Source organism: Aedes aegypti, chromosome 3, assembly GCF_002204515.2.
Source record: "Aedes aegypti strain LVP_AGWG chromosome 3, AaegL5.0 Primary Assembly, whole genome shotgun sequence".
In the NCBI taxonomy this organism is placed as follows: Eukaryota; Metazoa; Arthropoda; class Insecta; order Diptera; family Culicidae; genus Aedes; species Aedes aegypti.
This window is the reverse complement of record NC_035109.1, coordinates 152,369,810-152,385,385: the sequence shown is the minus strand read 5'-3', so window position 1 is coordinate 152,385,385 and position 15,576 is coordinate 152,369,810. Positions and strand designations below refer to the sequence as shown.

The following is a 15,576-nucleotide window of genomic DNA, read 5'->3' as shown; positions in this document are numbered from 1 at the left end:
AATAATTTTTCACAACAATTCCTGAAAATCTACGCAAAACCAGCTTGATAGAAGTGCTCCTAGGATATATTCTAGAATTTTTCTTGAGAAATTTCCTTTGGTGTATGTAGATTAATTTTTGTTACTGATATAGATATTCATAAATGAATTATATCTTTTGCTTAAAAAGGCTTTACACAGAAGAGGCATTCGTCTCTGTTATATTAAATCTATAATAAATATAAAGGAAGCAATGAATTAAGACAGTTTTATCAGGATTTTTTTCTAAAAATACCTCGGTTTTTCTCTTCAAGCGTTTATCCCGGATTTTTTGCAAGAATATCATTACCAGAAATTTATGGAATTCAGTTAGTATTTTCTTGAGAAATATTCTTTGAATTTTACAGGTTTATTTTTTAAAAGGATCTTAGATACATTTGTAGATAAATTATAATTACAACAAAATCCGAATTAAATCGTAAATCTTTTGTTTTTTTTTGTGATTTATGTTCTAATGTATACTTGGAAGAATTCCTGTATCACTATTTGAAGGAATTCCGAGAAAAAAAAATGTAGGGAAATCACAGGCTGGATCAAAGCAATTCTTAAAGTAACCCCAAGGAGAAATTCCAAATATGCTTCCGAATACTTAGCCAAATCTCTGAAGGAATCCCACAGAAATTTCTGTAAAAATCGTAACAAGATGCTTTTATGTGATACCTGAATTAATTCCCAGAACAATCCGTGAAGAAATTCCTGAACAATTTAAAATCTTTGTTAAAGAAGCCCAATCAGGATTCCTGTAGAAATTTTTCGGATAGCTACTCAAGATGAGAGAGGTCCGTGGCGTAGTTGGCTACACGTTCGCTTTGATAAGCGGAGGGTCATGTGTTCGATTCCCGGCCCCCCAACAAAAAACAACCGCCCAGTTGCTCAATGATCCACAATACACGACTACATCATCTGCCGCACGCAATGCGTAGAGTGTACCCTCCGCATTTCGAGATGAGACGACGGACAAGAATACACACAATATAAATAGATCTTAGACTCATACAATACAATGTACTAGTCATAAAGTAATTCAGCTCAGTGGTGCCCAAAGTAGACGAGTGGTTAACCAAATGAGGTTAAGGAAAAAATAACTTCTCAAGATACATCACAGGTTACTCAGAACAAACATTGTGTAGTCGCAGGTGGTATTTCATCAAGAATTTCCAGAGAAAATGTATTTTTGAAGGTTTTTATGGAATCATTAAATCCCGAGGAGTTCTCAGGATCAATTTCTAAAATAATGTCTTGAGGGGTTACTGAAAATATATAAAGAAAGAAGCCGAAGGAATTGTTAAAAAAAAGTCTTGGAGAGATTCGAAAATAAACATAATACGTGAAGGAGGGGGCAACGGCCCTCTTCTGCCCCCTCTGGCCATGATAACTGTCACGTTTATAGATCATGAGGCCTATAGGTAAAGAGTTTCCGATAAATTTTGTGTAAACGTACAATTTGATAAAATATTCCGAATACTTGTACGATAAATAAAGGTTCTTGTCACAATAAACAAAACGTTATCAGACCATTTGTAATTCCTAAAGCCTTTATATCATTTTTGTGGTCCTATGATCAGAATTCCGGCAGAGTTCTGACCAGAAGCCTAAAAGCATTATGGATCCAAACAAGTTGGATCTGAATCTCTTATGATTTTGATCCGAATAATCAAAAGAGCATCCCGGAAAGTTTCTAGGCCATGAACAGTATTCAATAATAATTCCAAGCTGTTAAGAATCGTTACGTTATATCCGTTTTGTACTTGAGATTTATGTACCAAATCTTTAAGAATGTTGTTGGAATTTTGAGCAGAATACCATATCGAACCTTAACAGTATCCTGTCTGGTTTCTGAGTAGAATTCTGAAAGATATTCCTGCAAGGATTCAGAACAGAATCACTGAAAGATTTCTTCCAGAACTTCCAGAAGGATCAAAAAGAGGATCCAGGTTGGGTTATAAACCCAAGTATTGAAGAAATTCTTACTAGAATGTGGAAACAATTTTCAACACACTCCAGGGCAGATTTTGAACGAGTAGAGATTTTGATGTTGGTTCATTTGTTAAGGCATCGAAGATAATCCTCAAATTTTCAAGAGCACAAATCGAGAGAACTAGGCAATCGTTCACGTTGAATTTAATAGATTCGTCACCATATTTACCATGTTATTTTTATAAATCACGATCAATGCACATATTTGTTACAAAAGCGAATCCCAAAATGTTCTTAAATCAATCTCAATAGTTTTTGAATGAATATCTAAAAGGTCAGAAAAGCTTTTGTAGGTTTTGAACAAATTTCTACAGGATTTTAATATCTACGTTGAGTTAGATCGGATTCTTAAAAGATTTTGCAAATGAATAAATGCATGGAGGAATGAATCTCAAACAGTTGAAAAGCACGTTTAGCCTTGAAGTAGAATATAATCATGCTTTTATTTGATAGGAAGTTATAAAATATCAAATCTCCTCTTTAATCAGTCGACTGCTACTAAATCCTGCAGAAAACAGTAAACAATCGCAAGCGTTTCTAATGAATGTTTTTCTTAAATGTGTCATGAAATCGCCCCATTTCGATTTCCAATCAAACCCATCAGTTTCGAACCCAAAAATTGATGGATGCACTCGCCTAGGCTATCATCGTTTCAACAGAAACCCTAACCCAACCGATTCCGATAACTCGCTCGTAAAACAGTCGTTGACCCAGCCCCTCAACTACTAGACGAAGACGGCGATGATTGATAGTGAAATTTGTGACTGTTCGTCACTTTTGTGGCTTCCCGAGCAGAAGAATATTGCTGCAGAATGCCGCACTAAGGCATTTTATACAACGTAATTTCCAGTTCTTACCATCTGAATAAAGTATGATAGAGCCCTGTATAATAGATAAAATATCTCAAATAATATTACATATACATCCTACAAACACCAAACAGATAAACGGATCAGTGCAATACTTGAATAATACATGAAGAATTTTCAAACAGAAGTGAAGCTTTTCAATAGTAATTCAATACCTTAAGCAGCCCTCAATGGCTTTCTGATATCTCAATGAGTTATTTCTGATTGTTTTGAACAATATTGTCAATACCATGATAATACCAAATTGAGGAGCGGGCAATACTTAGCTAAGGTATAATACCGAAATATGGTATACATAGATAAATACGAGTTATTCGTTCCTGCTCGGGTTGGTTGGGCACTGGTCTGAGACGACATTAGTCGTCGTCGTCGTTTCTGGAATCGAAAGTCAAACATGTGAACTCCGGGAAAACGCTCAACAACGAAACAAATATTGATCCTCGGCGATCGATTTCGTATCTCGCACATCTCATGGCTTTCTCCGCATCACGTGGACGAGTTGCCTTGTTTGCTCATGTTTGTCCACCCGATTAGGATCTGTGATCGTGAGAATTCTTTTCCCTAACGGTGATCTCGGTGCTTTCTCGGGACAGAATGTGGAAGCTTCCCAAAGCTTGTGGTCTCTTGTGGAGGTCAATCTTGGTCGATCTTGGTAGCATTTTTCGATCTCGATCGAATCGAACTCGTTTGGAACCAACCGGTTTCGAGATTCGATAAGCGACTGTGCGAGTTTTTATAGGTTTGTGACTGTCATCGTCGATTACTTAATCCCATTGATAGTGAAGCTTTGATAATGGCCAGCTATCGATGCGGCGTTTTGAGGTTTGATAATTTTACTCTCGCGTTAGACCCAGAAGCGAGATAAAACCAGCCAGGGCAGTCGTAAAAATCAACAAACATTGAAAATTTATTGGACCATCATATTGTACGAATAAGCAACCTTCGCGACTGGCGGTGATGGCGTTGGTCTAACCCACTTCAGACAGACTGTTTATGAAGCAGTTTGATGTCGTTATCTGGAAGAAGTGATGAAAGGTTTGTTTGGATAGAACGAGTCTGTTAGTTTACTTTTGCTTTCCAATCGAGTGGAGAAACGTTCAGGTAACCGTTTCTTGGTAGAGGTATGATAAGGAAAAATTAGGGATTCTGTTTTTTTTTTACAGTCAAATCTTTCTAATTCGTCATTTCTTTAAAGTCAAAGTTTAAGATGTCTTCATGTCAGCGAATATTGCACAATCACATCAAACTAACGTTAGAATCAATGTGTGAAGTTTATGTACTTGGAAGCGTCTATAGTATAGAGTCTATACCTGTATCGTAAATACGGAGATATTGTTGCGTAAATAACTGTCAAACTTAAGAAAAATTCAAAAGCTGATCACAGAGATTTCAAATTATCATTTTCAATCGGATAATAAAGAACTTTCTGTACAGCTATCATATTGGACAAGACTAGTAACCACAACAGAGAACTGATGGCTGCTGATAAGATAAGAATTTTCTTTCTGAGAATACACTATTCTATTTGCAGACGAAGCTTTGTGTGAGGAAGGAGACACATATTCGAAAAAAGTATCGCTGTTTATGAATTATTTTTTGACAAATATAAAATATCTCTCGACTAAACGAGATTTTCAGCCAATTCTTGTCAAGTTCTGATTTGAACTGCTCTTTGTATCCTGCTAAGAGCCCTGGATATCTATTTCTGATCCTTCCGGAATTTCTCAAAGGATTTTGAAAAGAATCATCAAAAGATTCTATAGCGAATCATCAAAGGATTACAAAGAGAATCCTTAATTAATTTTGAAGAGAATCCTCCATGGCTTCTGAAGACAATCCTCAAAGGGTTCTGAAGAGAATCCTCAAAAGATTCTTGAGAGAATAGTCAGAGGATTCTGAGGAGAGTCCTCAAAGGATTTTAAGATTTCTCAAAGGTTTCTGAGAAGAATCCTCAAAGGATTCTGAGAAGAATCCTCAAAGAATTCAAATGAGAATCCGTAAAAGATTCTGAGGACAATTCTCAAATGATTTTGAGAAAAATCCTCAATGGATTATGAAATGAGTTCGAAGAAAATCCTCAAGGGATTGTGAGTAGACACCTCAAAGGAACATACTTAAAGGATTCTGAGAAGAATTCTCAAAGGATTCTGAAAAGACTCCTCAGAGGATTCTAAGGATAATTCTCAAAGGATTCAGAGGAGACTTCTCAAGAGATGCTGGAGATAATCCTCAAATTATTCTGAAGAGAATCCTCACAGGATTCTCAGGAGAATCATCAAAGATTTCTCATGAGAATCCTCAAAGGGTTTCGAGATGAATCCTAAAAGGACTCTGAGAAGAAACCTCAAAAGTTTCTGAGGAGAATCGCCAAAGGATTCTGAGGAGAATCCTCGAAGGATTCAAAGGAGAATTCTTTGAGGATTCTCAGAAAAATCCTCTGAGGATTCCCAGAAGAAACCTCTGAGGATTCTCAGGAAAATCATCTGAGGATTCTCAGGAGAATCCTCAAAGGATTATTTGGAGAACTCTCTGAGGATTCTCAGGAGACTCCTCAACGTATTCTCAGGAGACTCCTCAAAGGATTCTATGGAGAAGCCTCACAGGATTCTGAGGAGAAACCTCGCAGGATTCTGAGGAGAATCCTCACAAGATTCAAAGGAGTATCCTCACAGGATTCTCAGAAGAATCCTCACAGGATTCTCAGGAAGATCCTCACAGAATTCTCAGGAAAATCCTCACAGGATTCTCAGGAAAATCCTCACAGGATTCTCAGGAGAATCATCGAAGGATTCTCAGGAGAATCCTCACAAGATTCTCAGGTGAGTCATCAAAGGATTCTCAGGAGAATTTTTACAGGATTTTCACGAGAATCCTCACAGGATTTTCAGGAGAATCCTCACAGGATTCTCAGGAGTATCCTCACAGGATTCTCAGGAAAATCCTCACAGGATTCTCAGGAGAATCATCAAAGGACTCTCAGGAGAATCCTCACAGCTTCTTCAGAAGAATCACCAAAGGATTCTCAAGAGAATCCTCAAGGGAATCTCAGGAGAATCCTCAAAGAAATCTGAGTAGAAACCTTTAGGTTTCTGAGGAGAATTCTCACAAGATCTTCAGTAGAATTCTCACAGGATTCTTTGGAGAATCCTCACAGGATTCGCAGGAGAATACTCACAGGATTCGCAGAAGAATCCTCACAGGATTCACAGGAGAATCCTAAAAGGGATTCTCAGGAGAATCCTCAAAGGACATTAAGAAAAAACCACAAAGGTTTCTGAGGAGAATCCTCCAAGTATGCTAAGGAGAATCCTCAAAAGATTTCGAGATGAATCCTCAAAGGTCTCTGAAAAGAAACCTCAAAGGTTTCTGAGGAGAATCCTTAAAGGATTCTCAGCAGAAAACTTAAAGTATTCTCAGCAGAATCCTCACGGGATTCGTAGGAGAATCCTCACAGGATTCGCAGGAGAATCCTCACAGGATCTTCAGAAGCATCCTCACAAGATTCTCAGGAGAATCCTCGAAGGACTTTAAGAAGAAACCTTAAAGAATTCTGAGGAGAATCCTCAAAGGATTCTCAAGAGTATCCTCAAAGGATTCTCAAGAGAATCCTCACGGCATTCGTTGGAGAATCCTCAAAGGATTCTCAAGAGAATCCTCACAGGATTCGTAGGAGAATCCTCACAGGATTTGCAGAAGAATCCTCACAGGATTCGCAGGAGAATCCTCACAGGATCTTCAGGAGAATTCTCACAGGGTTCACAGGAGAATAATCAAAGGATTCTCAGGATAATCCTCACAGCATCTTCATGAGAATCCTCAAAGGGTTTCGAGATGAATCCTCAAAGGATTCTGAGAAGAAACCTCAAAAGTCGTCAAGGAGAATCGTCAAAGGATTCTGGGGAGAATCCTCAAAGGATTCCAAGGAGAACTCTTTGAGGATTCTCAGAAGAATCCTCTGAGGATTCTCAGGAAAATCATCTGAGGATTCTCAGGAGAATCCTCAAAGGATTATCTGGAGAACCCTCTGAGGATTCTCAGGAGACTCCTCAAAGGATTCTATGGAGAAGCCTCACAGGATTCTTAGGACAATCCTCACAGGATTCTGAGGAGAAACCTCTCAGGATTCTGAGGAGAATCCTCACAAGATTCTAAGGAGTATCCTCACAGAATTTTCAGGATTCTTAGGAAAATCCTCACAGGATTAGCAGGAGAAACCTCACAGGATTCGCAGGAGAATCCTCACAGGATCTTCAGGAGAATCCTAAAAGGGATTCTCAGGAGAATCCTCAAAGGATTTTAATTATTATTATAGTAGCTTTATTAAGGAGATTTTCAGTTCTAGGCTGGTTCATCTCCGTCAAAGGACTTTAAGAAAAAACCACAAAGGTTTGTGAGGAGAATCCTCCAAGTATACTAAGGAGAATCCTCAAAGGATTTCGAGATGAATCCTCAAAGGTCTCTGAGGAGAAACCTCAAAAGTTTCTGAGGAGAATCCTCTAAGTTTTCTCGGGAGAAACCTCAAAGGATTTCGAGATGAATCCTCAAAAGTCTCTGAAAAGAAACCTCAGAGGTTTCTGAGGAGAATCCTTAAAGGATTCTCAGAAGAATCCTTGAAGGATTCTCAGCAGAATCCACACGGGATTCGTAGGAGAATCCTCACAGGATTCGCAGGAGAATCATCACAGGATTCGCAGGAGAATCCTCACAGGATCTTCAGAAGAATCCTCACAGAATTCTCAGGAGAATCCTCGAAGGACTTTAAGAAGAAACCTCAAAGGTTTCTGAGGAGAATCCTCAAAGGATTGTCAGGAGAATCCTCACGGCATTCGTTAGAGAATCCTCAAAGGATTCTCAAGAGAATCCTCACAGGATTTTCAATAGAATCCCCATAGGATTCGCAGGACAATCTTCACAGAATTCGTAGGAGAATCCTCACAGGATTTGCAGGAGTATCCTCACAGAGTTCTCAGAAGAATCCTCACAGGATCCTCAAGAAAATATTCACAGGATTCTCAAGAGAATCCTCACAGGATCTTCAGGAGAATCCTCTCAGGATTCTCAGGTGAATCCTCGAAGGACTTCAAGAAGAAACCACAAAGGTTTCTGAGTAGAATCCTCCAAGTATTCTTAGGAAAATCCTCGAAGGATTTTGAGATGAATCCTCAAAGGTCTCTGAGAAGAAACCTCAAAGGTTTCTGAGGAGAATCCTTACAGGTTTCTCAACAGATTCCTCACGGGATTTGTAGGAGAATCCTCACAGGATTCGCAGGACAGTCTTCACAGGATTCACAGGCGAATTCTCAGCAGAACCCTCACGGGATTCTTAGGAGAATCCTCACAGAATTCTCAGGAGTATCCTCACAAGATTCTCAGGAGAATCCTCAACGGATTTCGAGATGCATCTTCAAAGGACTCTGAGAAGAAACCTCCAAGATTTCTGTGGAGAATCCTCACAGGATTCTCAATAGATTCCCCATAGGATTCGCAGGACAATCTCACAGGATTCGCAGAAGAATCCTCACAGGATTTGCAGCAGAATCCTCATAAGATTCGCAGGTAAATATCATGGGATTTGCAGGAGAATCCTCACAGGATTCACAGGAGACTCCTCACAGGATTCGCAGGAGAATCATCACTGGATTCACAGGAGAATCCTCAAAGAATTCTAAGGCGAATTCTCAAAGGATTCTCAGAAGAATCCTTAAAAGATTCTCAGGAGAGTCCTCAGAATAATCCTCAACGTATTTTCAGTACAATCCTCAAAGGATTCTCAGGAGAATCATCTCATGAGAATCCTCAAATGATTTTCAGGAGAGTTCTTCCAGTAGAAACTTCAAAGGATTGTTATGATAATTCTCAACGGATTTTGAAGAGTTTCCTCAATGTATTATATGGAAAATCCTCAAAAGATTCTGAAGGCAATCTCAAACAGCTTCTGAAGCGAATCCTCAAAGGTTTCTGAGAATAATCCTCCTAGCATTCTGAGGAGAATTTTCAAAGGGTTTTGAAAAGAATCCTTCGAGGTTTATGAGGAGCATCTTTGAATGATTCTGAAGAAAATCCTCAAAGGTTTACAATAGAATCTTCGAAGGAATTCTGAAAAAGAATCCTGAATTCTGAAGAGAAAGATTTTGAAGGTAATTTTCAAAGATTTCTAAAGAGAATCTTTCAAGTACTCGGAATATAAATCCTTCCGGGTTTCTTTTCAGAACCCTTCCGGCATTTTGTCCAGAATTCTTTCAGGATTTTGTTCAGAATCGTTCTTCTTCTTCTTCTTGTTATTAACTTTCTTCCACAGTTATTAACTGAGAGCTTTCTTTGCCAAAGTTGCTATTTTTGCATTCGCATGGCTTTGCTTTGTAGCTGCGGACTCTATCCACTCGGCTAAGGAAGGCCAAGATTCCTTCCGGGGCTCTGTTCAGAACACTGCCTTAATTTTGTTCGGAATTCTTGCTGGATTCTGTTCAAGATCTTACTGGGATTCTGTTCAGATTTTTCTGGAATTTTGTAATGGATTCTTCCAAGATTTTGTTTTAAATCCTCTTTGACCTTTTATGTTTGGATTCTGTCTGGAAATTTGTATGTATCAGTCTGTTTTTATTTGATTTATATTTTCATATTGTAGCATACTGTTCGCTGCTCCTTTATTCATTAAACATTTTATTTAATATTATCAATTCTATTCTCCTCTTCCAGAATGGCACCCACCCGACATCGCCCGAGCTCCCTCAGCAGGCCATTGGCCCCATCCTGGTTGGCCTCCACAGTTCCGTTTGCAATGGCGACAATTCTCGCACTGCTGTCACCTCAGGTCCAGGCCGAAAACGACTTCAGATACATTTCTTATCAAGGTAAGTTCCATTCAAAGTTAAAGAAAACCGGTCAATGGTCGGGTTGTGCGTGCGCGGCTTTCTTTGGAGTGGTTCGATGATTGCGGTACACAGAGATTTGATTGCCCATCTCCGGCTATCGACAAAGTCGGAGACGATGGGCCCGAATAGAGGAAAACTGCAAATGAATATCAAGTTCTTCCATTAAAAAACTAAAAATTAACTAATTTTTGTTATTTTTTTTCAATAGAATTTGAAATATCAAATATTATAACTTCCTTTGCATGACATAAGAACTACAAAATATTTTGTTTTTTATTTTTGTATTTATTCATTGAATTCTTCAAATAATCAATGATGGCAAAATATTATTAAAAATTAAATATTTTCATAATGTTTGGACTGGTAATTCAATTTTATTCAAGGGTAATAAGCCAACGAAACATTTTGAAATAATTACGTGTATTGCTATTGATGGGACATTCAAAATCATACAAAAAAAAATGACTAAACAAAATATTACAGAAATGTTTTGTCATATTTCATCATAATTGTGTTATTCACCTCTACTCGGGAGTCTTCTACTCGGTTGTCGGCAAGTTGCGCGCTCGATCGCCTTTCTCGGAATCTTTGTCACAAAGTAACTCATTTTTATGAAAATTAAATTTAAATGTTTATGAGTGGCCGGCGTAAAGTGCACCATTAGTCGCACCGAAGTCGATCGAGCCTGGTGGATATTGTTAGGTCGATGCAGGGAGAGTTCCGTCTTCTGAGGGGCGACCAGTTGCTTGATAGCGGTGGACTCGGTGGGAAACTGCAGCTAGGAAATGCACATAATTTTGCGTAACATCCAGTTTCTGGTTAATGGCTGTCGTTTGCTTAATGTGAGGAAAGCACTTGCTCTCCGGTATGATTGGCACGTTTATGGAAATATTTGATTTGCAGTTATGATAATTGAACCGACTTAATCGAGGGTAGTTGATTTGCCATAGTTGGATTGGTTTGTGGCTTGAAAGTAGGACTGAATTGCGTTTTGAATCTAGAGTTCGATTCATCCTTCTCAGCTTATGACGAAAATCCCGTTCAATTTGTGTTCCGTGATTTGCAGAAGAATTCAGATATCTGATCTTTACTATGATTTTGATGCTCGTTGGAAAAAAGTTCTAATTAAATTAAAAATTACAGAAAAATTGATTTAAGGAGTTTTTAAATATTGATAAAGTTTTCTACCAGGAGAAAAGTTTTTCCGGAGTTTTTGCTGGATTTTAAATTGCCAGAAATTCTAGAGATTTCTAGAATGCTTTTTTCAGACATTCATCTTAAAGATTTTCGCTGATTATTAAAAAAAACAATTTCTTTCTTCAGAACCCTGTGAGGATTCTCTTGAGAATCCTCTGAGGATTTTCTTAGAATCCACTAAGGTTTTTCTTCAGAATCTACTGAGGATTCTTTTCAGAATCCTTGGAGAATTATCTTTAGAATCTTCTGAGGATTATCCTCATAATCTTTTGAGAATTTTCTTTAGAATCTTCTTTAGATTCTCTTCAGAATTATCTGAGGATTCCTTCTAGAATTCTCTGAGTATTTTCTTCAGAATCCTTTGAGGACTCTATTCAGAATCCTCTGAAGATTCTCTTCAGAATCTTCTGTGGATTTTCTTCAAAATCCTCTGAAGATTCACTTCAGAATGCTCTGAGGAGTGTCTTCAGAATCCTCTGAGGGTTTTTTTCAGATTCCACTGAGGATTCTCTCCAGAATTCTGCTCTCTAGAATCTTCTGAGCATTCTCTTCAGAATCCTCTGAGCATTCTCTTCAGAATCATCTGAGGTTTCTCTCGAGAATCTTCTGACTTTTCTTTTCAGAACCTTCTGAGAATTCTCTTGTTATTTCTTTGGAGATTCTTCAGAATCATCTGAGAATTCTCTTCAGAATCCTATGAGGATTCTTTTCAGAATCCCCTGACGATTCTTATCGGAATTGTTTGAGGATTCTTTTCCGAATTCTCTGAGAATTATCTTTACAATCCCTTGAGGATTCTCTTCTGAAACCTCTGAGGAATCTTTTAGGAATCCTCTGAAAATTCTCTTCAGAATTCATTAAGGATTTGCTTCAGCATGCTCTGACGGTTCTCTTCTGAATCCTATGAGTATTCTTCTCAGTATCCTCTGAGTACTTTGAAGAGAATTTTCTTCTGAAACCCCTCTGAGGATTCTCTTTCAGAATCCTCTGAGAATTCTCGTCAGAATCTTCTGAGGATTCTCTTCAGCATCCTCTGAAGATTCTCTTCTGATAAAACTGAGGATTCTCTTCTGAAACCTCAGAGGATTTTCTTCAGAATATCCTGAGGAATTTCTTCAGAATCCTATGTGTATTCTCTTCTGAATCCTCTGAGGGTTATCTTTAGAATCCTCTGAGCATTCTCTTCAGCTTCCTCTGAGGATTCTCTTCAGAATCTTCTGAGTATTCTCTTTGGCATCCTCTGAAGATTCTCTTCTGAAGCCTTTGAGTATTCTCTTCTGAAACCTCAGAGGATTTTCTTCAGAATATTCAGAAAATCTCTTCAGAATCCTGAATCTGAAGAGTATTCTCTTCAGAATCATCCGAGGATTCTCTTGAGATTACTTTGAGGGCTCTCTTCAGAATCATCTGAAAATTCTCTTCAGAATCCTCTAAAAATTCTCTTCAGAATCCTCTGAGGATTCTCTTCAGAATCCTCTGAGGATTCTCTTAAGAATCCTCTGAGGATTGCCTTCAGAATCTTCTGTGGATTTTCTGGATCCCCTGAAGATTCACATCAGAATTCTCTGAGGAGTCTCTTCAGAATCCTCTGAGCATTCTCCTCAGTATCATCTGAGGTTTCTCTCTAGAATCTTCTGACTTTTCTTTTCAGAACCTTCTGAGAATTCTCTTGAAATTTTTTTGGAGATTCTTCAGAATCATCTGAGAATTCTCTTCAGAATTCTATGAGGATTCTTTTCAGAATCCCCTGACGGTTCTTATCGGAATTGTTTGAGGGTCCTTTTCCGAATTCTCTGAGGATTCTCTTTACAATACTTTGAGGATTCTCTTCTGAAACCTCTGAGGAATCTTTTAAGAATCCTCTGATAATTCTCTTCAGAATCCTCTGAGGATTCTCTTCAGAATCCTCTGAGGATTGCCTTCAGAATCTTCTGTGGATTTTCTGGATCCTCTGAAGATTCACTTCAGAATGCTCTGAGGAGTCTCTTCAGAATCCTCTGAGGATTCTCTTCAAAATCCACTGAGGATTCTTTCCAGAATCCTCTGAGTATTTTCTCCAGAATCTTCTGAAGATTCTCTTCAGAATCCTCTGAGCATTCTCTTTAGGATCATCTAAGGTTTTTCTCTTGAATCTTCTGACTTTTCTTTTCAGAACCTTCTGAGAATTCTCTTGAAATTTCTTTGGAGATTCTCTCCAGAATCCTTTGGGGATTATCCTCGGAATACTCTAAGGAGTCTCTTCAGAATCCTCTGAGGATTATCTTCAGAATCATCTGAGAATTCTCTTCAGAATCTTAAGTGGATTCTTTTCAGAATCCCCTGACGATTCTTATCGGAATTGTCTGAGGATTCTTTTCCGAATTCTTTGAGGACTCTCTCTACAATCCTCTGAGGATTCTCTTCAGCATCCTCTGAAGATTCTCTTATGAAACCACTGAGGATTCTCTTCAGAATCCTCCGATGATTCTCTCCAACATCTTCTGAGGATTCACTTCAGAATCCTCTGAGGATTCTTTTCAGAATCCACTGAGGATTCTTTCCAGAATCCTCTGAATATTCTCTCCAGAATCTTCTGAGGATTCTCTTCAGAATTCTCTGAGCATTCTCTTCAGGATCATCTAAGCTTTCTCTCTTGAATCTTCTGACTTTTCTTTTCAGAACTCTCTGATGATTCTCTTGAAATTCTGCAAAAAATCCCTTCGGATTCTGCAAAGAATCCCTTCAGATTCTGCAAAGAATCCCTTCAGATTCTGCAAAGAATCCCTTCGGATTCTGCAAAGAATCCCTTCGGATTCTGCAAAGAATCTCTTCGAATTCTGCAAAGAATCCCTTCGAATTCTGCAAAGAATCCCTTCGGATTCTGCAAAGAATCCCTTCGGATTCTGCAAAGAATCCCTTCGGATTCTGCAAAGAATCCCTTCGGATTCTGCAAAGAATCCCTTCGGATTCTGCAAAGAATCCCTTCGGATTCTGCAAAGAATCCCTTCGGATTCTGCAAAGAATCCCTTCGGATTCTGCAAAGAATCCCTTCGGATTCTGCAAAGAATCCCTTCGGATTCTGCAAAGAATCCCTTCGGATTCTGCAAAGAATCCCTTCGGATTCTGCAAAGAATCCCTTCGGATTCTGCAAAGAATCCCTTCGGATTCTGCAAAGAATCCCTTCGGATTCTGCAAAGAATCCCTTCGGATTCTGCAAAGAATCCCTTCGGATTCTGCAAAGAATCCCTTCGGATTCTGCAAAGAATCCCTTCGGATTCTGCAAAGAATCCCTTCGGATTCTGCAAAGAATCCCTTCGGATTCTGCAAAGAATCCCTTCGGATTCTGCAAAGAATCCCTTCGGATTCTGCAAAGAATCCCTTCGGATTCTGCAAAGAATCCCTTCGGATTCTGCAAAGAATCCCTTCGGATTCTGCAAAGAATCCCTTCGGATTCTGCAAAGAATCCCTTCGGATTCTGCAAAGAATCCCTTCGGATTCTGCAAAGAATCCCTTCGGATTCTGCAAAGAATCCCTTCGGATTCTGCAAAGAATCCCTTCGGATTCTGCAAAGAATCCCTTCGGATTCTGCAAAGAATCCCTTCGGATTCTGCAAAGAATCCCTTCGGATTCTGCAAAGAATCCCTTCGGATTCTGCAAAGAATCCCTTCGGATTCTGCAAAGAATCCCTTCGGATTCTGCAAAGAATCCCTTCGGATTCTGCAAAGAATCCCTTCGGATTCTGCAAAGAATCCCTTCGGATTCTGCAAAGAATCCCTTCGGATTCTGCAAAGAATCCCTTCGGATTCTGCAAAGAATCCCTTCGGATTCTGCAAAGAATCCCTTCGGATTCTGGCAAAGAATCCCTTCGGATTCTGCAAAGAATCCCTTCGGATTCTGCAAAGAATCCCTTCGGATTCTGCAAAGAATCCCTTCGGATTCTGCAAAGAATCCCTTCGGATTCTGCAAAGAATCCCTTCGGATTCTGCAAAGAATCCCTTCGGATTCTGCAAAGAATCCCTTCGGATTCTGCAAAGAATCCCTTCGGATTCTGCAAAGAATCCCTTCGGATTCTGCAAAGAATCCCTTCGGATTCTGCAAAGAATCCCTTCGGATTCTGCAAAGAATCCCTTCGGATTCTGCAAAGAATCCCTTCGGATTCTGCAAAGAATCCCTTCGGATTCTGCAAAGAATCCCTTCGGATTCTGCAAAGAATCCCTTCGGATTCTGCAAAGAATCCCTTCGGATTCTGCAAAGAATCCCTTCGGATTCTGCAAAGAATCCCTTCGGATTCTGCAAAGAATCCCTTCGGATTCTGCAAAGAATCCCTTCGGATTCTGCAAAGAATCCCTTCGGATTCTGCAAAGAATCCCTTCGGATTCTGCAAAGAATCCCTTCGGATTCTGCAAAGAATCCCTTCGGATTCTGCAAAGAATCCCTTCGGATTCTGCAAAGAATCCCTTCGGATTCTGCAAAGAATCCCTTCGGATTCTGCAAAGAATCCCTTCGGATTCTGCAAAGAATCCCTTCGGATTCTGCAAAGAATCCCTTCGGATTCTGCAAAGAATCCCTTCGGATTCTGCAAAGAATCCCTTCGGATTCTGCAAAGAATCCCTCCGGATTCGGCAAAGAATCCTTCCGGATTC

At 39.2% G+C, this 15,576-nt stretch overlaps 1 protein-coding gene across 4 annotated transcripts in view; it reads left to right on the top strand.

Annotated features, from left to right (window-relative positions):
• LOC5569656 (semaphorin-5A) overlaps positions 1–15,576 on the top strand; it is a 613,002-nt gene that overhangs the window by 135,789 nt on the left and 461,637 nt on the right. For all 4 annotated transcript variants that reach the window (XM_021852111.1, XM_021852110.1, XM_021852109.1 and 1 more), the window contains exon 4: positions 9,582–9,736. In XM_021852111.1, coding sequence (XP_021707803.1) covers positions 9,582–9,736 — 155 coding nt within the window. The remainder of the gene's footprint in view (positions 1–9,581; positions 9,737–15,576) is intronic.